General features: G+C 36.4%; 1 protein-coding gene across 9 annotated transcripts in view; it reads right to left on the bottom strand.

Moving 5' to 3' along the window:
• EXOC1 (exocyst complex component 1) overlaps positions 1-23736 on the bottom strand; it is a 60313-nt gene extending 36577 nt beyond the window's left edge. For 2 of the 9 annotated variants that reach the window (XM_026003586.2, XM_026003584.2), the window contains exons 1-10: positions 23512-23676; positions 18216-18349; positions 12502-12632; positions 9577-9736; positions 6294-6314; positions 4637-4824; positions 2576-2803; positions 2241-2373; positions 1481-1590; positions 669-722 (exon numbers count right to left, since the gene is read on the bottom strand). In XM_026003586.2, the coding sequence (XP_025859371.1) occupies positions 669-722; positions 1481-1590; positions 2241-2373; positions 2576-2803; positions 4637-4824; positions 6294-6314; positions 9577-9736; positions 12502-12632; positions 18216-18339 (1149 nt within the window). In that variant the 5' untranslated portion in view covers positions 18340-18349; positions 23512-23676. Of the gene's footprint in view, positions 1-668; positions 723-1480; positions 1591-2240; positions 2374-2575; positions 2804-3277; positions 3721-4636; positions 4825-6293; positions 6315-9576; positions 9737-12501; positions 12633-18215; positions 18350-23511 lie in introns of those variants that run through there. The other 7 variants (XM_026003589.2, XM_026003587.2, XM_072748950.1 and 4 more) reach the window with 7 other exon arrangements.
• Between the last annotated feature and the right edge of the window lie 704 nt (positions 23737-24440).

Raw genomic sequence — 24440 nt, forward strand, 5'->3', positions numbered from 1 at the left:
TTACCTACAGTAACATTCCAACATTTCAATGCCATCTACAAATGTGGATAACTATCAACAATGTCATTTCTTAAAACTACAGAATTGGGCAGACATAGCTATCACTGAAGTACTAATGTAAGAAAAATGTGATTAGTATTACCTATGTGACTTCTAGTTTTACTTTTTTCTTGATATTTTTCAGGTCAAGTGAAATGTAAAGAGAGTCTTCCCCAGTGTCTCCCTCACACCCTCAGCTAAGATGGTCTTCCTTTATGTTCGCACATGTGACCACTATGATAATATTTACCCTTCCTGAGTACATCTACCTCCCTCTCCTAGACTGTGAGGCACTGGAGGACAGGATCAGCTCCTCACCTAGCCTAAGAAAATGGGTGGTATGCATTCCAATCACGTGGTAAAACATTTCTAAATAAATGAAGGTGTGAGTGAAAGAACGACAGGAAGAGAGAGACAAGCAGAGGACATGAAATGCCTTTTTGGCCAAAATAACCTTTTTGCTATGGGACATTAAAAAACTGCTATAAATATGGTTAACAGGCAGCTTAAGTCAGTAAAGTTATAATCTATAAAGATTCTGCTGCTGTTAAGTTTAGCAAACTTCATAGACCAAAAAAAAAAAAAAAAAAAAAAATCAGAGAAGCTTGAGCCAAATTTGATGTACTCACAGGCACCGAAAGAAAGTAGGACCTGTTATAGAGTTGAAGGAGGGCCTGAGTAAACTAATTGGAAATAAAATATAGTAAATACAATTGTTTTAGAATACTGCAAAGCGAAAACAAAATAAGAATTCAATGTTTCAGACAGCATTTCTTGATGAACGAAATTTCTCAGTTTTTTTTGTTCAATAACCTTAATAAGAGATGAAAAGCATAAGAAACCTAATCCTTATGCCAGATGAAAATACCTTCTATTCAAGTCCTGCTAAAGTACTCTTAATGTTATTAATATTATTGCCACAACCTAAGCTATCAACCTCCTTTTCCATATAAAAACGTAGACAAAGGGTTTATATAAAATTAAATCAAATAGAACTTAACAACTGAGTGATAGTCATTTTTCTCATATGAAAATACATACAGCCAATGAAACATTTAAAATACTGAATCAAGTTCTGGTTCTCATCTCGAAATATTGAAAAATAAAATAGGCCAGGTAGCAAATATGTAACAAGTTTGGATGTACTTTTATAAATAAAGAACATATAAATGGTGTATTTAATAAGTAAGCATAATTATTTGATTTCTTTGATTTCTAGAATCAGACAGTTTTAGCTGCAAGGAACTAGACTAAGGAAGCAGTTGAGGGCCAACACACATCTATGAGTAAATACTTAAAAATCTCAAAACTGGATAAATGTGTGAAGGAATATACTGTGGTCCCAATTAAACACATTACAATTTTTGTGGAAATTTAAGTTTAAAGTAATATATAAAAAAGCTACAGAAACATGCCACTTTTATTAATGAAATAAAATTACCTGCTGAACAAAAACATTGTTGAGGTGACTGGCCAGTCTCCGGGCAAACTGCTCACGCAAATCACTGAAACGCTGCTGCTGCTGTTTGACTGCCAGCAGCATGTCATGGCCTGAAACCAGAACGTTTCTTGACTGATTTAATAGGTAAAAGGATTTCTCTGATCTTCAATGAATACATTTATAATAGTATCCATATTTCATTCAGTTTTGAAGAACCCAAAGTTTTATTGATTTATTCATTTGCTTTATAAAAAAGGTAAGCAAGAGAAGAAAATGGTAGAACACAATGGTTCTCAAAGTGTGGTCCTGCCTCAGCATTATCTGGAAACTGTTGGAAATGTGGATACTAGAGCTTTGGCCCAGACCTACTGAATCTGGAGGTGAGACTCAGCAATATGTGTTTTAACAAACCCTCTCCATGATTCTGAGCAAACTCAAGTTTTTGGAATGCCTGACCTAACAGAACCTCAGCTCTCTGGTCTAATCAAAACACTGACTTTGTGCAAGGTCTGTGCATAGTACTAAAGAAAAATCATGGTGTTAACTAGAGTCACTGATGATCAGTCATAGGAACTGAAATGAAAAAGTTCTTAGTGCCAAAAGCAGCATGCTCGGAAAGAAGTGAGACTAGTTTGAGGACCTAATACTACAGTCACCTTAAACCACTTGCCCCACGTTATTTCTTGTTAAAAGCTTTATAACAAATTACAGGCTTAGTCTCAGATCCTTGGTCAGATTTTATCATTTCTAATGAACATACCTGGACGAAGAGCTACATTCATGCACTGCAGAAGGGCATCAGCGGCATTGGTACAGGCTTCAATGCCTCTAGAAGAAGCAAGATCTCCTTCCTGAAGGGCCTTTATATGACCTTTGGCCAGGTCCATGTGGTTCTAGAATATATATAAATACACCATTTGCACATGTGATTTCAGGAAATTTACAAGTAAGATGCTACTCAAGCCTATCATAAGGTCTTTGGAATTATTTCAAATCTTACTCTCATAAGGAAATTAATAAATGTTTACAAAAGGGTTTTATATATTATTAGACTTTTTGGTTTTTGTTGGAGGTGGCAATTTACAAAATACTTACCACGAGAAACTCTATTTCAGAGAGGAGTTTTACATTATTAGTGTTACTAAGATGAATTAGGTGGTTGCTTTCAGAGATCTGATCCATTTGTTCCTTTACACTTTGGAGCATTTCCTCATAACTGCTCAGTTTCAACTCAATCTGATCTACCTCCTTTAGAGCCTCATCCAGCAACTTCATCAGGATGTTCACTTGCTTTTCAGAGGCCATGATTGATTGGATGTTGGCCTACAAAGTGAAAAACAAGAGTAACTCTTCATATTATTTAAATGTATAAAAGAAGCATAAGATGAAATATTGCTAAATCCCTCTGACAGGTGAGTAACAAAGACTGATATGCATCTACATATTTATTTTAGTGTATCACTCTATCTTTATGTTCCCTTTTTACACAGTGTTTCAAGAAGATACACTTGCCTATCAAGGTTAGGGACCATTTCTTAGTATTTTATATTTCCCCAGTTTGTACAAGTAGGGTTCTGCCCCACATTGTATCACTGGTGTTGACATATTACCACTTCTGACACCTCCAATTCTACCAGCTATAAAAATTTTCTATACTTACGTTTTTGTAAAAGGCTTAAAAAAAAAAAAAAAGCATAATCACCTGTGTAATACCTTAGTCAAGAGGGTAGCAGTGATATACCAGTCTTTGAAGGATACACTGAACTAATTCATAACTGTAGTACAATTGGTACTTACAGGATGTGGAAGAGCCATGACCACATGACCACAGACTATATATCCATAAGATAGCTCCTTCTTTTGTGTTCTTTCTTTTCTTTTTCATTTGCAACTACTGTATGTTTTTTTCCAGGCAAAACAGGAACAAACCACCATCCCCTTATCATTGTTTTCTAAGTGATTCTATTGATTCTAAATTTCCTGAAATATGGAAGCTGTCAAATCCAAAATAAAACTGGGAAGCAACATGATAACTTGTAACATATATGCAGTATTAATTACAAAAGAAAATATAAACCACTAAGCCACACTAAGAAGGCAGGTAACTGGGTATGAGGAAAAAACTTGGACCAGGAATGAAAAGAATTTCATTGGACAGTTGATGCTATAATTTCACACATATTTTATATGCTATTCAGAATAACTCAACTGTAAGTACAGCCCAATGGTAAGAGTCAGCAGGGCTCAGGGTCATTAAATAGATCTCTTCGGTAGAAGACCTGGGGTTCGACCCTGTCAGGACAATTTCCACCTTAACATCTTGAAGTTTCTTCTAGACTTAGCTTCCAGTGAGTTTTATAAACTTATAAACTTGGACTATTTGTATAATCTCTGGGCCTGAGTTCAACTTCATAAATTCTGTACCTTTCATGTGTAAAATACCAAAATTCTTTAAGTCTTTAAAAATACTTCTCATTCTCTGAAGGTTTTTCTTAAATGCTTACTTTGTCTAAACAAAACAAAAACACCACATGTTCTTGTTACAGATTTTTCTCACATTAGTGGTGTTATTTTTAGCTATGTCTATTAGTTTTTTACTTTCTAAAGATATGCATTTAGTTTATAGACTCAGAAACTTGTGTACAAATGAAAAAGAGCCATCCAAAACATTTTAGCAGAGGAGCCAAACATCCTTTTCCCGTGGCTCCTTGTTTTCACTTATTTTGCTCCTTCTGGGTAAATGATTCACTTACTTCAAACTAATTTTCCTATTTCTAATTTGTACCTATTTTTTTTCAAACCACAAAAATGATGTGAACTTTTGCACTGAACTGTCCTGTGGTATTTCAGGGGCTGAGGGGAAGCAATCCCCAAACTGGTTTCTGGTTGGCTACTTTTCACTTCCATCACTTCGTGTCAAGAACCTCCCCGAGTCCCCCACTGCAGCAAACTGCCTTCACTGACCCGATTAGAAGGAATGGTTCTGTCTTTTGAACAAGAGCAGTGCAAGACACGGCTTCTGGTAATGTGCTTACAGAAAGAGATGGCAAGAATCACATTATAAAGGCTTAGGTGCTGAGGCAATAAAACTTGAGTATCACCAGTCTTTTCATTCTACTACGTATGATTCATTCACAGGTTATAAAAAGGTCTTACCCCATCTAGCACCTGCAGCTCTCTGGACAGCCTTTCTGCAAAGGCCTCAGCATTAGAGATCGCACATTCACAGCCTTCCATCATTATTTCAATGTCCTGCTCTTCTCTTGCATTTAACTCTTGGTATACATCTACTACTTCTTCATCACCTCCTGTCACACTCTGATTTTCTCCACTTGGAACAGACTCTTAAAGAGGGTAAAAATTAAAAAGAAAGAAGTAAAAAAGTAGAAAGGACAATAACACGGGACTTATAACTGACTAGTTATAAGTACAGGTCACATTTAGTGGCTGAAAAATAGGAAAGAATGATTCAGAATATAAAAAAAACCCTTATTTTTTGTGAAAAACTTTATATGTTATTATATTTACTGTAACATTTATTATAACAAATACAAAGCATGCAGTCTAATTCACTTATTTATAAGTGTTAAAACAGGCTTTAGACAATTTCCCAAAACATAATTAAACTACAAAAACAAAATACAAAAGCAGAAACAAAACAAGGACTATGAATTTAGGACACATAAAAAATAATTTGCTTTCTTTTTTTTTCCCCCAGGTAACATTTTTCTACTGTTCTTTTTTGTCCTCCTTTTTTTTTTTTAAATAGCTTTTAGTTGAAATGAAAAATGTATTCATAATTTATTTTGGGTATTAAAAATTTTATATGAGTTTTCCATTTCTTTGTTTCAAAAAAATTTCACATGTATTGATAAAATTTCTAAAGATCAGGTATAAAAGTTTTCTTAACAAGTCCATAGCAACAAGAACAACAAAACATGGCTGTTTGAAATTACAAAAAGTTAAATGGTCTTCATGCTTTTTAACAAAAGATCAGTAAGTCAAATGTAAAGTGTCTGTTGGATAAACGCTTCAGTTCAAGTTTTTAAGAAAATACACTTGGCTTGTCGGATTTTACATAAAGCTTGAGGTTAGGAGAGGTAAAGGGGAAAAAAATAATTTTACCCCCTAACTGAAACTCTAGATATAAAGTTATTGATTTTCATAAATTTAATGGGACATAATTTAAATAATAACCTCTGGACACTTTAAATATTCATTATTTTGTATGAAGGTGAAATATTTACATTCAGCATGACTTGACATATTTAATTTGTTCTAGGAATAAAACAAATTGTCAAAGCAATAAATGGTTTATTCTTAAGAATGATAATTAGGCAGATTTAGATAATGTCCCAGGAAGAAAAAGAGGGGATTAAACTTTTGGTATAGTCAATTACAAATTACAATATATAGATAGTTCTTTACACAGACATCATCTAGCTCTCTGTCCTTTGATTGAGTCCATTTTAGCTCACTGTGGCAATGTCAATTTGTCATATCTGCCAGTTCATTAGCCACTAGGGGGCAGGGAGTGACCAAATCATCCTGTACAGCTCCTTACACAAGCAGATATTTAAAATAAATAAATATTTCAAATGATCATAACTTCTTCAGAAGTATTTTCTCTTCCATGAAACAGTACTCTGGAAGTCAATAATGAATCCTACCGTTAATTTTATTACTATATGGATTTTGTGGTAATAAACTTGTCCCTATGCACAATTTCATAAAATATGCAAACAACAGTACATAACAATGGCAAGTAATAAAAAATATATGGAATAGAATAAGAAGAAAAGGTGTTACGCACCTTCTGTAACTTTAGGCAGTTCTGGAGAGTAAAAAGGTATGAAAAAAGCAGAGGAAAGTAAGCAAAGAATATTAGCTGGGTAGAAAAGTATACAGATTTAAAATTTTTAAATACTACCCATATTTCATTTGAACTTCTGGTACATCAAAGTTTAAAAGACAACGTCCAAATCAACTACAAAGTGGAAAGATCCACCGAAACTAAATTTCCAGAGTTAATTCTCTTATTCTTTTTCTGACAATGACTAAAAATATATGTATCTTACTATTTTTACTTTCTTTTAAGAAACAGTACTGACTAGTCCTTGGAGAAAACTGGGAAATAGATCACTTCCTGAGAATTATTTTTAGGTCAGCTGTGACTCATGCATTTAGTCTAGTTATTTTCACTCAAGGCCCCAAAACTTTACCCAGACACTATCTCACAACAGATTAGTCATAAAACACTGTTAGAAAGGACGAGATTAAAACAACTTTAAAAAACACACATGAGGTATCTGTTCCAGCTGGCTTTTAAGGATTCAAGAAAGAGATTTCTTTTTTAAAACCTGGCTATAAGAATGAAAAAGAAAAAGCCAAACAAAAACTTGACTTCACTTCAAATGCTAACAAAATCCTCCTTTAAAAACCTTAAAAACCTTCTGCTGAGAAACCCCACTTACTAGCACACTCAATTGACCCCAATGAAAACCACTAGAGTTGCCACTGTCAGCATTCACAGTGAAGTCTTACTTATCTTAAAAGTAGATGTTGATTAAAAAAAAAGTAGATGGTGATAATTTCTTATTCATTTTTTAACATCACCTAAAGCTTAGACATATTTACTATCTTTTTAAGGTCAATCAACAGCTATGATATCAAAATCCATTAAAACATTAAAATAAGTTTGCAGACATTAATAAAACTATTCTCTGAACTCCACTAAACCGAAGCAACAGTTATTGATATATAGATAATGATTTTCAAAGTGAGATCCTTAAGGATCTTCACAGTATTCCTAAAATTGATCTGAATTAGGGATTACTTTTGTAAACATGAAAATATCTACTTTGCTTTAGGCCTTAAAAAATTAAATGCTTTTTTTAACTAGACACTTATTTCTAAAAAAACAGCAATATTCTTCTCACTGATTACCAGTAATATTTCTTAAGGAGGGAAATCAAGTAGGCTATGTAGTTTTTCTACTCTGTTGACTCAATGAAATGTATTGGTTTAAAACACATCGTAGGCAACAAGCAGCCTCTGGATATATGCAATATTTAAAAACAGAATAGCTGTCATTTCCTCATCAAAATGTTCAACACTGAAATGGTAAAATAAAATAAAAGCCATTCAAAACAAATTAAACCACTATTCAAGGCATGAAAAACTACTATCAATTTCTTAAAGGCCATTCCTTCAACATACTCAATTGCCAAGAGGTCTAAAATGTTAGTGACATGGCAACCCCAAGAGCTCCTACACAAGGGCTTCACTCGGGGGAGGGGCACAGGGCCTGACAGATGTGACTTGCCTCTGCCAGTTTCAAACATCAAATCTGAAACCAATAACGGTTTACTAACTACTAAGTGTTGGGAAGGAATACTATAATTGAGGGAAATATTCACAGGCAAACAGAAAAGGATTAAGTAAAATAGAATAGAAAAAGGACAGAGTCAGGTAGCTAAGTAAATGAATAGCTTGAAGCATCTGAAATGGCCATTCTTATAGGTCAAAATGGTTGAATATTGGCTATTTCAGATGTTTCAACCGAACAAAATGAAGCTCCTATTTTAAAATGCTAATATATGGAATGCCTGGGTGGCTCAACGGTTGAGTGTCTACCTTCAGCTCAGGGCATGGTCCCAGAGCCTAGAGATCGAGTCCCACATCTGGCTCCCCTCGAAGAGCCGGCTTCTCCCTCTGCCTATGTCTCTGCTTCTCTCTGTCTCTCTCATGAATAAATAAATAAGATCTTAAAAAAAAAAAAAGCCAATATGTAACTTAGGACAAATCTAAGTTTTCTTTCTAATATATGTTATTTGGAATAAATCTGTTTTTTTTTTAATTAATAAAGAGGAACAATAACTCTTCATCTGCATACTAGCTCTTATTTCAACTGCTTTCTTTGGGACCAAGAATACAACACAAAGTGTATCCACAAGGCATACAGACCATTTTCTTACGATGTTTATGTCTTCATAAAAGAAATTTTAAAAGAATAAAATCCCATTGTATATTTTTAATGAATAACAGTAATTTTCATCTTGTAACACAAAATAATCCATAGTAACATCCCTGAAGGTACACTGATCACAAATATCTTATTTAACTTCATATCTAAAGATTTTATTCTGATAATAGGAGCTAATATTTATTAAGTACTTACTATACACCTGGCATTGTTCTTGTCACATTCATATTTAATTTAATTGTCCTCACAACAACCCTATGGAGTGGATACTACTAATTATCTCTATTTCTGAGATAAAGAAAACTGAAACATAGAATCACTCAAGATCATATAGCTGGTAAGTGACAAAGCCAGGATTTGAACTTAAGCAGTCTGACCTGATGTTCTTAACCACTATACTTACACTCTGTACAAAAATACAACCACAAGGATATTCATGTCAAAATTATTTAAAATAAGCAAAGACAGAAATTTTAAAATAAATGATTAGTTAAATAAATTAAGGTATATTCATATAATGGAATACTATGGTACTGGGCAGCCCCGGTGGCGCAGCGGTTTAGCACCGCCTGCAGCCCAGGGGATGTGATCCTGGAGACTTGGGATCGAGACCCACGTCAGGCTCCCTGCATGGAGCCTGCTTCTCCCTCTGCCTGTGTCTCTGCCTCTCATTCTCTGTGTCTCTCATGAATAAATAAGTAAAGTCTTAAAAAAAAAAAAAAAAGGAATACTATGGTACCACTAAAAATAATGTTAGGGTAAGTATTTAATAACATGAAAAATGTTCATTATAAGAAAAAGTATGTTAGAAAACAGAATGTGAATTTATTTTTTAAGGGATTTAAATATGCATAGAAAAAAAGACTAGAGGACTATCTAACAAAACATTAACAGCAATCATCCCTGAGGATTAAGTTTATAAGTGATTTTTATTTATTTAATATATAAATTTCTATAACGAACAAGTATCAGTCCTACATTAAGAAAAATTACTTTTCAACTCCTTTGCAATATAAGGTGAATCAGTGTTCTAATCATTTTGAGTAATGTCAAATTATATATTCACTTTAGATATACTTGATTTTACATTAGCATTTTTATTTAACTTTACCTTCCAGGAGCTGTGAACTAACATTGACAAAATCAATTTTCTTCCGGAGATATCGCTGATTCAATTTCCAAATGCATGAAATAAATGCATTCTTTTCAGCAGTGCTGCTGGCAACCCATTTATATATTTTTTCAAAATGTAAATCAAATTCAGGATTTTCCTGAAATAAAAATATACAAAAGATACTGTTTTTGATCTTATCCCTTTTTCATTATTATGAAGTCTATATTTCTATAAAATGAAAAGAAGTTGAAGCTGTTCTTAAAAACAACCCACTAAAAATCAGCTAAATGACTTACAGAGAATGGTTCAGAGAATTCAATGTATAGGAAAAACTTTATCTCCCAAAAGAAGCTGGATTAAAAAAAAAAAAAAACACAATGTTTCAGTAATTTCCTTCCTATGTCCCTTAAGTATATGAGTAGAAGTATAGGATATCTAGGTAAAAGCTTTGTGTCCCAGCTTCCTGGTCTCTAAGATGACAATGGTCTCCAGTTTTCATGTGGACCTAATTTTTCTTTTTAAATTGCCTATGGGGGAAAAAAAAATAAATTGCCTATGGGGTTTTAAAGTTATACATCTTCTTTGATAATGCACTATTATTCATAACTGTGATCTGACACTAACTCCTTAGTAAGCTTCTTATTATAACATATGAGAAAAAAATACAATCTACTTCCTAGTGTAGTTTCCAAGAACAAATGAAGTAAAAGCAGGGACTGATTCTGTTTTCAATTCTGAAATCAGAGAATGATTAAAGGTGCCTCAAAAATAAAAAATGCTTGTCTTTTGAATGACAAAGAAGCTCAACCTGTGGGAGAAGTGCAGTATGCTGCCTCTTAAGTCACACTGCAGCAGTGATTTCATATCAGGATGATATTTCCCAAGTGAATGTAGGATCACTTGACTGCTATCTAAAAAATGAAAACCTATGGATGTATGCTTTTCTTCACATCCAAGGAATTAAAAATAGGTTCAAACATTCTTAATGTTCTACGAAAGGCTAATAATATATCCAATTAATTCAAAATATCATTTAGGGGGGACAAAATGTAAATGAATGCCTTAAGGGTAAGGGAAATTATATCAGACATTCACTGTAAAGAGCTGGGATAATTTAGGGATCAGGACTTGACCTGGTAAAATAATATTATGGTAGCATGGAACTACTAATTAGCTCAATAAGCAGAACAGAAACATCAAAAGATTAAAAATCTGCATTTACAATAAAGAGGTAATTGCATTATTACTTATAAAAAAACTAAGAGTATTGGCAACTAATCTAAAACTTGATGGGAAATTATCTCTTCCTTGGGAATATTTCCCATAATGCCGTAAAAGAAGCTGAGTGCTCCAGTGGCAACACTCACACAAATCAATGTGTGACACTAAATGGCTAATGTTAGGCTATGTATAAAAATTTTATGTTTTATATCCATATATAGTGTACACACGCCAAGGTGCCTATATAATATGAAAAAAAATCCATTAAGAAAGCTAGCAATGAGGCGTCAGCTGTGAGAAAGCATTTAAATAAGCATCAGCAATGTTAGTGAATTATGCAAGTCAATGGGGTTATAAAGTGCATAACTATTGAAGGGAAAAGGCTCTTTAATAAAGACGCATTTCTAAAAAGCCCTTACAGTATTTTTTCTTAAACGGAAACCTACCAAAAAAGTCTCTACTCTTGATCTTTTCCCCTGGTAACAGAATTTATTAAATAATTTATTAAAGTGTTTTGGGTGCTCCTTAGGGATAAATCAATGGCCCAGAATGCCCAGAGAAAGGCATTCTCTACATTTGTTAAAATCTGAATTCTGAATTGCATATTCTAGATGTGCAAAGCTTTCCTAAAGCTGTTTTTGCTTCATTTGAAAATATTTTACTCAACTGCCTGTCATTTTGTCCAGCTTTTAGATCCCCAGAGGTTTGTACCAGGGTCAGGGTAAAGTCAGACTTCTACTTTATTGGATGCTCTACAGAGGTAGCTTTTACTTCTTTGTACCTTTTAAATAAATGTGTGAGACTTGAAGGGTTAAATCAAAGGGTCCTTGCAGTTAGGTAATGCAAACCTTGCTATCAGCCCTATCACCAATGGGTGTGATGCAAAACATGCCTGTGGAGGAAGGAGAGGGGCAGTGTTAGAGAGGCTAAGGGGAAGGAGCAGCTAATTTCACCAGAGGAGCTCTACTTGATTTCTTTGAAAAAAGGGTATTGCTGTGAAAAAAGCTTTGACTTGTCAGAAATAAACGTGGTCCTTTAACATGATTACTACATTTTTCAACCTTCTTCAAGTTGGAGTGTGGCTTCAGTGAAAATTGTAATGTTTACATTCTTATATCTTATTCTTTAAGTTCCTTAAAATAAGGTGTGTAACTCACCATCACTTCCTTTACTTGAGCCACAAATATGAAACCATGGCCTCAACAGGCCAGCCTGGTTGCCTTAGCTGATGATTCTACATTAATTTGTGAAGACAAACTAAGGAAGACTCACTTTGGTTAGAGTATTGCACATGATTTTGAACCAGGTTTTACCAAAACAATGAAGGTTTAAAAAAAAAAAAACTACTCATAATACTTTAAAATATGTATAAGGATTTTATACAAAATATACCCAACCTAAATACAGAAATATAGAGTTATTTTGCTCTAATGTACATAACTTGTGCACAAACATAACTATGGCTCAAAACCGCCCTCCAAAACAATGAAACAAACACACATACAGATTTATTTTAGTAGCTTGAGATTAAAGAGTGGGAGAATAGAAGGTTTAATAATACACTTTAGACTAATTCTTGGTTAGTTGGTAAAGCAGAGAATTATAAAATAAAAAGTTTAGATCATCCTAAAAGACATAATATTATGTTATAAAATGAAAGACACTTTCTGGACACAGGTCAAAGAACTAAGAAAAACATACTTTAATAGCATCTTTGGCATCTACCACAGCAAGGTCTCGAAGGAGCCAAGCAATCTGCCTTTTGTAGAAATCTCCTTTATCAGATTTCTTGACTTTGACCATCTTCACCTGCACAGGGCGTTCAGTTGTCACTGTTGAGTAAAACACACTTTCATTAGGAATATTACTCACTTATTCTTCATCCATTCATCCACTCATGGCAAATGTCGTTGTCAGGTGCCTGTACATGATTTAGAACAGAAGTAGTATTTCCTAATATGTGTTATGATTGAGGAATGCACAGAGCATCAAAGGGAACATCTAAATCAGACAACTGGGTCAGAGGCAGGTTCCTTGAGAAGTAAAACTTCAGACCAGTTCTGAAAGAATTGCATGAGGTAGATGAAAACTACTCTAAAGAATGACTGACTAATGTGAAGCCAAGTGGCTTGAAAGAGCCTAGCACCATCTCAGAGAACAGCGATTAGTAGTGCAATATGAATTGTACATGCCAGAAAGTGGATGGAAATGAAGTTACCAAAAACGATGAAAGTTCAGATCACAAAGGGCCTGTATGCGCTTGTTGGGGGTGCTCTTAGAGGATTTTAATTAGGGAAATGACATGTTCTAATTTGTTTCTAAAAATTACTCTGGCAGCAGAATAGTAGATGGATTGGAGTGAATGCCAGAACATTTAAAATTTTAGATGAAGTGGTTGAATCTCTAAAAAAATAAAAACAAAAAAAAATTTAAAACTTACCAAAACTGACTTAATAGAAAATATGGAAAAATTCTATAACCTATTAAAGAAATTGCATTAGTAAGTGAAAAATCTCTTCCCAAAAACCTAGTCCAATGCAGTTTTACTGGTATGTTTTGCCAAGCTTTCCAAAGAAACATTCCAAACATACATTACTATTCCACTCTACAGAAAACAAGGGAACATTCCCAACTTACTTTATGATTTTGGTTGTAGAGCCAAAGAGAGTGTACAAAAGAAAATTGCAGGACCATGTCACTAATGAACACGGGGGAAACTCTTATAACTACAAATATACAAATAACTACAAACAAACACTGCATTGGCAAACTTAATCCAAGGGCATATACAAAAGATAGTATTCTGAGATGGATATTTTTTTCCACCTTTTCAGATCTATGAAATGAGAATATGTCTTAACAACTGATGCAATACCACAGTATTTTTTTGAGTGGTACATAAAATAATAATATATACTATAATTGATGGCATATGGCACATCATGATTGAGTTGGGTTATTCCAAGAACTCAATTTACAGGGGTGCCTGGGTGGCTCAGCGGTGGTGTGTTTGCCTTTGGCTCAGGTCGGGATCCTGGGGTCCTGGGATCGAGTCCTGCATCAGGCTCCCAGTGGGGAGCCTACTTCTTCCTCTGCCTATGTCTCTGCCTCTCTTTCTGTGTCTCTCATGAATAAATAAAATCTTAAAAAAAAAAAACTCAATCTATCATTCTAAAAACCAAGTGCAATCACCACCAACAAATTAAGAAAACTACATGATAATCTCAATGATTTGAAAAAGTATTTGATAAAATTGAACACTCATTCAATGGTAAAAAACCAAAAAGAAAAAAAGTAAAAAGTCAGGAACAGAAGGGAACTTCCTTTAGCATTGTAGAGGATAGCTACAAAAAAACCATTGCCATTAAAAAGTGAAGCCATTCCCTTTGAGATCAACACTATATTGACAGTCCTAGCCAGCAGACTAAAGCAACAAAAACAAATAAAAAATATAAAGACTATAAAGGAAGGAAGAAAATATCACTATTTACAAAGAGTCTATGGACAAATTATTAGAATTAATAAGAAAGTTTAGCAAGATTGATATAGAAATGCATATAAAAAACCAATTGTATTTCTAGATTCTAACAAGAAATGATTTTTAAAACGTATTTATGTTCAAAAAACTAAAAGCTTCTGCTCTGCAAAAGACATCAAGAGAATTAGAACACAAGCCAGACTGCAAGAAAATATTTGCCAAAGACACATCTAATGAAGGAATGTTACCTAAAATGTACAAAGGACTTTTTCTAAAAAAATGATTTTATTTATTTATTCATGAGAGAAACACAGAGAGGCAGAGACATAAGCAGGCTCCTTGCAGGGAACCTGATGCAGGACTTGATCCTGGACCTAGGATGATGCCCTGAGCCAAAGGCAGTTGCCCAACTGCTGAGCCACCCAGGTGTCCCATACTCTTTTTTTTTTTTTTTTTTTAAGATTTATTTATTTGAGAGAGAGAGAGAGGGAGCATGCATGTAGTGGGGAAGGAGCAGAGAAAGAGAGTCTTAAGCAGACTCCATGATGAACTCAGGGCTCCATCTCACAACTTTAAGATCACAACCTGAGCTAAAACCAAGAGTTGGATGCTTAACTGACTGTGCCATCCAGGTACCCCTATACAAAAGGACTCTTAAAACTCAACAATAAGAAAAAAAAAAAAACCTAATTAAAAAATAGCCAAAAATTTTAACAGACATTTCCTAAAGAAAATATATAGATAACAAATAAGATGATTATACACCTATTAGTATGGCCAATTTCCAGGACCTGACAACACCAAATGCTGACAAAAATGTGGAGCAACAGAAACTCTGAAGCATTGCTGGTGGCATTGCAAAATGATACAGCCACTTTGGTAGAAAGTTTGGCAATTTCTTACAAAACTAAACATACTCTTACCATATGATCCAGCAATCACACTCCTTGGTAGTTAGCCAAAGGAGTTGAAAACTTAGCTCCATGCAAAAATCCACACGAGTGCTTATAGTAGTTTTATGCATAATTGTTAAATTGACAATCAAGATATCCTTCACAGCAGGTGAGTAGATAAAATGAGATACATCTAGGCATGGAATATTATTATTTCATGGCTATCAAGCTATGAAAGGGCATGGAGGAACGCAAATGCAGACTACTAGAAAGAAGCCAATCTGAACAGGCTACAGACATACTGTATGATTCCAACTATGTGACATTCTGGAAAAGGCAGAATCATGCAAGTAAAATGAACAATGGTTGAAAAGAGTAGAGGTTGGAGACAGATTAATAGGCAGAACACACAGGATTTTTAGGGCAGTGAAAATATCCTGTATGATATTACAATGATAGATATATTTCATTATACATTTGTCCAAAACCATACCATGCACAATACTAAGGGTGAACATTAAGGTAAACTAGGGATTTTGGATGATTACTATGTGTTAATATAGGTTCATTCTTGGCAACAAACTGTTGTCATTGTTGCTAGCAATATTGATAAAGGAGGAGGCTACACATACGTGGGGGCAGGGGATATATAGGACATCTGTGTACTTCCCCTACTTTGTTGTAAACCTAAACTGCTATAAAAAAATTAAAGTCTTTAAAATGTATTAATACTAATAATTTATTATTTATTATAGTATCAAAAAATTTAGGAATAAATACAACATATGTGTAAAACCTTTGAAACTATGTAACTTATTGAAAGTCTTTAAAATTGTAAAACTTATTGAAGACCTAGATAAATGGAGAACTGCACTATGTCCATGGACAAGAAGACCCAATATCATGAAAATGCAAGTTCTCTTTGAACTGAACGACAATTCAAAACAATCCTAATTAAAATCCCAACAGAATCTGGAACTTGCCAAGTGGATTCTAAAATTTAGGTAGAAGAATAAAGAACCAAAACAAGACAAAATAAAAGCCAGATACAGGAGAACCCAGAAATAGGCATACATACTTCATCACAAGGACACAGGTAAAAACTAAAGTTTTTAAACTAAAGCAAAAACTAAAATGTGAATGGCAAAAATATAAAATCTTTAGAACATGGTATAGGAGCATACTTTTATTACTCCAGGGAAGTGTGTGTGTGTGTGCGTGTGTGTGTGTGTGTGTGCGTGTGCGTGTGTGTATATATATATATATATATATATATATATTTATTTTTTTTTAAGTAGGCTCCATGCTGGGGCTTGAACTCACAACCCTGTGATGAAAACCTGAGCTGAGATCAGGAGTTGCATGCTCAACCAAGAGGCACCTCTCTATGGAGGTATATCTGTCTTAAATAATATAAAAAAACTGGAAGCCATATAGGATCAGACTGACCAATGTGATTTCATTAAAATTAGAAATTTCATAAAAAGCTCATACACAAGCCACAAACTGGGAGGCATATAAACAATACAGAATTGGTAAATATATAGAACTTGTACAAATCTGTAAAAGAGCAACCAATACAACAGAGAAATAAGCAAAAGGCTTTAAGGCAAATTACTAAGACAAGGTAACCAAATGGCCAATAAACTCATGAAAAGATGCTCAATTTCATCATTTATAGGAAAATTTAAAACCACAAGGAGATATTATTTTACATATTATTTCCACCAGGTTGGAATCAATTATGTCTGTCAAAACTAAGTGTCAAAACCAAGTTTTTACTAGGATGTAGAAAAAGAACTCAAAACACATACTGCTTGTGGGATTGAAAACTAATGTGAAGGGACGCCTGGGTGGCTCAGCGGTTAACTGCTTTCAGCCCAGGGCATGATCCTGGAGACCCGGGATCGAGTCCCATCTCAGGCTCCCTGTATGGAGCCTGCTTCTCCCTCTCCCTGTGTCTCTGCCTCTCTTTGTGTGTGTGTCTCTCATGAATAAATAAATAAAATCTTTAAAAAAAAAAAAAAGAAAAGAAAACCAACCTGACTACTTTTGAAAATAATTTGGTATTAGTGTTGAACATTTATGCCTATATCCCAGCAATTTCACATTTAGGTATCTACCATAGAAAATTCTTGCCTAGGGGCCCCTGGGTGGCTCAGTCAGTTAAGTACCTGCCTTTGACTCAGGTCATGATCCCAGGGTCCTGGGATTGGGATCGAGCCCCACATTGAGCTCCCTGCTCAGTGAGGAGCCTGCTTCTCCCTCTGCCTCCCGCCCATGCACGTGTGCGCTCTCTTTGAAATAAACAAATTTTTAAAAATTGAAAAAAACGAAAATTATTGCCTATATACATGAGACAAAGACAAACATGTTCATAGAAGTGCTGTCTGAACAGTAAAACCTGAAAACAAACCTAATGTTCATCATTAGTAGACTGTGTAATTAAACTGATAACTCTCATAGAGTAGAACACTCCATAGGAGCGAAAATGAAAGAATTATGGTTACATGAAAAAAACAGAAATAAAACTCATGAACATGAACATAATGCTGAGTGGAAAAAGTCACAAAAAGATATATGCACTGTGATTCAATTCCTGTAAATTTCAAAGACATGCGAAACCAAACAATATGTTATTTGAGATTAAATATATATATAGTAAAATGATAAAGAAAAACAAGGAAAGACTAAACCAAAATTCAGGACACTAGTTACTTCTTAATGAGTGGGGGAAGGGAAAGGGCTTAGGAAAGGGTGCACAGGACACTTCACAAACAGTAATAGTAATATTCTTCTTACATTAGGTGGTAAGCACACGAGTGTTTGCTGTATGGTTAGCCTTTACACCTTATATACTCGGTATAGATTCTTTAGTATCTACTCGATATTTAATTAAAGGCAATTTAAAAAATGAATTTGTTGGCCCAACAGTCTTTCCAATTACAGAGACAATGAGAATACTAAAAACGAGGAGGAAATGTCCCCTGGTGAATAAAACACTAAAAGAACGCCAAACGAGCTTTTGCTAACTAAATACCCACCTGTAGCACACAAAAAACAGTTCTTTTTCTTTTTTCCTGCTTTGCAGACATTGACAATACTCAGCAGGCGTTCATCATTTGGTGTAAAAATATCTCTTTGTAACGCATGCTTGATTGCTGTCATTCTTAATCAGCTAAAAAAAAATTGAGAGTATAGATATTAAGATCATTCTCAATACCATTCTATCTCATATTGTTCCACTTATGATTTAAAAAATGATCTTATTTGTGGCTAATAAGCATAGGAAGAATGATTTCATACATCAACAAACCAACATCATAAAAATAAAAAGCTGTATGCTTGGAAAAGAAATTATAGAGAACCAGCATTATCAAACTCTAAAAATTTTGGAAGTGCCTACCAAATATTAAGGTACAAAAATTTTTTAAGAAAAAAAGCCCCATGCACAATATTTAAATATAAATTTCCTCTATAAGGAGTTCTTTACAACTTAACAATAAAAAAAAACCCAATTAAAAACTGAGCAAAGGATCTGAATAGACATTTCTCCAAAGAAAATATACAAATGGCCAATAAGTACATGAAAAGATGCTCAACATCATTAACCACTAGGGAAATGCAAACCAAAAACAAATGTGATAATTACAACTTTATATAACATATATATATATGGAATTTATATATATTTAGCCATTCACTGGAATGGCTAAAATTAAAAAGACAAGTTTTGGTAAAGATGTGGAGAAAAAGAAACTCCTTTTTTTTTTTTTTTTAAAGATTCTATTTACTTATTCATGAGAGACAGAGAGAGAGAGAGAGAGAGAGAGAGAAGAGGAAGAGACACACGCAGAGGGAGAAGCAGGCTCCATGCAGAGAGCCAGATGCGGGACTCGATCCTGGGTGTCCAGGATCATGCCCTGGGCTGAAGGTGGCTCTAAACCGCTGAGCCACCCAGGCTGCCCAAAGAAACTCTTTCATACATTGCTGGTGATTGTAAAAAGCTGCAGCCACTTTGGAAAAACAGTTTGGCAGTTCCTCAAGAAGTTAAATACGAAATTACCATATGATCCACCAATTTTATTACTTGGTATATACTCAAGAGAACTGAAAATACATGTCCACACAAAAACTTGTACATGAAAGTTCATAGCAGCATTATCCCCAATAGCCAAAAGACAGATAGATACAACTCAAATATCCACCAACTAATGAAATGATATAACAAAATGAAGTATATCCACAGAGGAATATTTGTCCATAAAAAGGAATGAAGTACAACACTGAAATTTGAAAACATTATGCTAAGTGAAAGAAGTCAGTTAAAAGACCACATATTCTATGATTTTGTTTACATGAAATGTCCAGAATAGACAAATCTATAAAGACAAAATGATTTGCGGTTGCTAGGGGTTAGGGGAAAGAAGGAAGGGGGGGTGGCTATTAATGGGTATGGAGTTTCTTTTGAGTTGCTGAAAATGCCCTTGAATTAGATAGTAGGGCAGCCCTGGTGGCTCAGCGGGTTAGCACCGCCTTCACTTCAGCTTCCTGATCCTGGAGACCGGGGATTGAGTCCCACGTCGGGCTCCCTGCATGGAGCCTGTGTCTCTGCCTGTGTGTGTGTGTGTGTGTGTGTGTGTGTGTCTCATTAATAAATAAATAAAATCTTAAAAAAAAAAGAATTAGATAGTAGTGATGGTTGTAAAACTTTGTGAATATATTAAAAATTGAATTATACACTTGAGAAGGTGAGTTTTATAGTATACGAATTATATCTCAATAAAGCTATTATAAAGAAAGAGGTTTCTCACTAAATTCAATGTCTTTCTTCAAATGTCAACTTAAATATTTTTAAAAATCTCTTTTCAACTTTATTTTTAAGTGTACGTATATATAATGTATATATATACACACACAAACACATTACTATTTTCCAATGTGAACTTGCTTAGGAAATTAACTTCTAATACTGTTTCTAGGGAAAATGAAGGAATTATGAATTTTAAAAGACATAGAATGAATTTTTATAACACAATGACAATTTTGGAAACGAGGTATCTCCTATGTCTTACTCAATCTGTGAAACTTCAATTTCTGCCCCAGTTTGAAAAACTGCTTTTCTCACAAGAAATCACATCTTCCCACTTCCATTTCTTTTTCTCACCTCATCTTGGCCTTCAGTGTTCTGACCTCCCCCTCCTTCCTGTTCTCATCCTCTCTCTGGCCTCTCCAGCTTAATTTCTTTTCCAACCTAGCCTGGAGGCAGTTTTCACCCATATTATCTTCTTCAATTATCTTATCTGTTTGTAGATTAGTTTACCATGTTTTTTTTTTTTTTTTTTATGATAGTCACAGAGAGATAGAGAGAGGCAGAAACACAGGCAGAGGGAGAAGCAGGCTCCATGCACCGGGAGCCCGACGTGGGATTCGATCCCGGGTCGCCAGGATCGCTCCCTGGGCCAAAGGCAGGCGCCAAACCGCTGCGCCACCCAGGGATCCCAGTTTACCATGTTTTATCAATCTCCATGAACTGTATTTTCCTCCACTACTTGTGGGCTACCTACCGTACACCACTTAAGAAGGCCATATACATATGTTCATTGCATTCATTACAAATATCTAAATCTGATCAAAGCTAGACTTTCACTATTGCTCAGTAACCCTTTAACATTTCCTTTGATGACTCCTCTTCCTATTCTCCATCAGTGTATTGCAGATCTTTATCTTCTTCAATCCCCAACTCTAGTGTCAGCAAATGATGTTGTCATCTACCCTGCAGAAGATTAGGAAGCCATGAAGTACGATTTTTCCCCAACTGCTTTTTTCTCCATCTCATTACATCTTCACCCATTCCAACATCCATTCTACCTATTGTAATATTTTGTGTCTATGTTACTAATCACTTAATATGTTCTAGGGCCTAGACACTGTATTAAAAGCTCTACTCTATCCTATGTCCAAGCTACTCTGGATGATGGCCACTTTACTTTTCTATCTCTGGGCTTTGTTCATGCAATTTCCTTTTCCTGGAATTCTTTTCCCCTTAGGAAATTCCAACTCAATCTTCAAGATCCTGCTAAAATGTCACCTCTTCTGTGAAGTAGTCACACACACAAAAAGAATAATTCTTTTATACTTCTCAAACATTTCCCCTCTACTCTAACAGAGTAGCAAACCATATTTTCTAGTTAGTTGTATTCTCTCCCCCATTAAAAGCAGCTCTTTGTAGGAAAGTACCATATCTTATTCATCTTTGTATTCCTAGAAATTGGCAAAGACATAGCAGGCATTTCAAAATTAAGCAAAATGATAGCAACAAATAACATGACAACGAAAGTTTCCCTGATTCCCCCTTTCCAACTCTCACACCTGTAAGCAAATGTCCAGGTTCAAAATGATCATATTTGATTCTCCTCTTCCATGTCAACATGAAATCTTAATGCCACATTCTGCTAATTTCCTCTCATCTACCTATAATTTACCTTTCCTTCCTGTTCCCACTGCTAACACACTAATCCAGGTTCACATCAACTATATCCATTTAACACTTCAGTATCTGGTTATCTCTTTGCAAGTTGCCACAATCCCCAAATCCTTGATAAACACATAATATTTAAACATAGCTTTCATCACAATATGTCCCTGCTCCACATTCCCCCAAGGTTTCCAAATACAGATCTTCCAGTCCAAGCCCTCTCCTTGTTGCAGTCTTTACATCTTTGCTTAGTGCTTTTCCACGCAGGGAGTATCATCTACCCAAACCCTAATTACACTTCATAGTTTATGTGGAATTGATTCAATAATGATCTTAATCCAAACTGATCTCTCCTCCTGATTGCTAGAGCAATTTTTGTATTTACTAAACAATCAAGCACTTGCTGTCCAACTGGTTCATGAGATCATAAGCCCGTAGACCTCAAGAACGAGAGAAAGAGAGACAGAGAGAGAGAGAGAAGAGGTTCTCCAGCATTGTTCTGTGTTATTTCTTAGAAGGTACTCAGCAGGGATCCCTGGGTGGCACGGTGGTTTAGCACCTGCCTTTGGCACAGGGTGTGATCCTGGAGACCCGGGATCGAGTCCCACGTCCGGCTCCCTGCATGGAGCCTGCCTCTCTCTACATATATATCATGAATAAATAAATAAAATCTTAAAAAAAAAAAGAAGGTACTCAGCAAATACCCCTTGAGATAACCTGAACTGAATAGTAAAAACTGGTCAAATGAATAATAGTGGTCAACGTTGACCACACGGTCCCTCTTGGGTCAAAAGCAACAATGAGTGTTGGGTTAAGTATAAAGCAAAAGAGGACTGGTTATACCTCATAAAGGAGTTAGGCATAATGGAAAGCACGATGCGACCCTTGTTCATTCAGCAAGTACTGATGCCTACTAAGCATCACCCACTGTTCTACATTAGAGGTGAATAAGACAGACATGCTCAGGAAGATAAGATGATCGTGCTTCCGTCGCATTTACGTTCTAAGGGTCCAGCCTTTAGAGCACCTTTGTGTAAGTCAGTGAATAAGTCATCAGCTCCTCTAAAACTATCTTCCAGGTTTAAGAATCCAGGTCTGACCACGTTCCAGAAATAGTCAGCCACTGGTTCTCGTTTCCTTAAACTCAGTGGGACCGGGGATTCCCTGGCTGGCTCAGCGGTTTAGCGCCCGCCTTCCGCCCAGGGCGTGACCCCGGAGACCCGGATCGAGTCCCGCGTCGGGCTCCCTGCATGGAGCCTGCCTCTCCCTCTGCCTGTGTCTCTGCCTCTCTCTCTCTCGCTCTCATTCTCATGAATAAATAAAATCTTAAAAAAAAAAAAAAACAAACCCTCAGTGGGACCATTACACTGCGCGACAAAGAGCTTGTCAATGGGAGTGTCCGCGTGGGTCGGGCCCCGTGTGCTATGGAGGCAACTCGGCAAGCGGAGCATTGTCACGCAGACGAGGAAGCCGTGACACGGACAGGGGAGTGCGCTTCCAAGATCTACAAGAAAATGTGGATTTGGACTATGAAGAAGGCATCGTCACGCCCTCCTCTCCTGGCCCACGCCAGAGAGCAAAAAAAGATCAGGGCCGTTTTGCACAAATTAAATCTTGGTTCTTATGGGTGAAACCGGGAAGGGATGTGTGAGGACTGCTCTCCCAGCCGCCCGGACAGCAAGGAGGTGGTGGATGCTCCTAACGGGCTGTGCGCCTGACCCAGACCGCGGAGAGAGGGGTACCCCACCCGGCCGCGGAGCCAGCAGAGCGGCCGAGGCGCCGCCTCAGACCTCGGCGCCCGCCTGGGTGCTAATGGGTCCGCCGCCGCCGGGACTACGGGGCAGCCACGGCCCAAGGCTTACCGCAAGGCCGGACCGAGCCCGGCTGTGCCGAGGCAGGTCCTCCAAGACAGACACCGGGCAGGGCCGGGGCGGCCACCGCTACAAGGATGAGCCCGTCAACCGAGCCGTTCCGCCACCACTTCCCGTTTCCGGGCACGTGACAAATCCACGCCGGAAGTCAACCCCGTAGAGGAGGAAGGAGGGGCGCTGGTGGGCGGGGCGAGGCGGGCAAGGTCTCGCGAGGGCGGGGCGGGGCGGGGCGGGGGGCGTGTCAAGGACGGAGGGCGGGGCCGCTCTTGCTCGGAGACGGACTTGGCACCTGGGAATACTGGTGCTGGCGCGAGGTTACTTTTTTTTAGAAGAGTCATTTATCCCGATATTTTCTGCAATTTCATTTAAGAAGCGGTCCGATTAGGTGTTTTCTCTTTCTGTGTATGTAAAGCTCTGTTAACTCTAGATCCTTGCTACTTACAGCGTGGGGAGTTTAAAGGACTTAAATCAGAATTTCCGAGGGGTGGGGACCCAGAGTATTCTCAGAATCCTCCGAGAAGAGCCTAACATGCAGCTAAGATTGAGAACTCTTGATATACGCACCTGGATGGTCAAAGTGTGGTCCTCAGACCAGCTGGTAGGGCATCAGCTATCTGAGGGCTTTTTAGATCCTGCAGCCTCTCCGCAGACCTATTGAATATTCGCATCTATTGAATCTGAATCTGCATCTTAACAAAATGACGTCTACGCACATGTAAGTTTGAGAAGCACCAAAGGTGCCAAGGTTGCTGGTTGCAACCGTATATGGTTGCAATAATTCGTATTCCATATTCCTGGCACTGGTTTTATGCCAGGCACTTTGATCCAGGTGCAGAGGTGATTCAGACCTAAATCCTACCCTGAAACAGTTCACAGGTTGGTAGGTACAAATATACATAAAATAAGATAACAAAATAAGT

This window comes from Vulpes vulpes, chromosome 2 (genome assembly GCF_048418805.1).
Source record: "Vulpes vulpes isolate BD-2025 chromosome 2, VulVul3, whole genome shotgun sequence".
Classification (NCBI taxonomy): Eukaryota; Metazoa; Chordata; class Mammalia; order Carnivora; family Canidae; genus Vulpes; species Vulpes vulpes.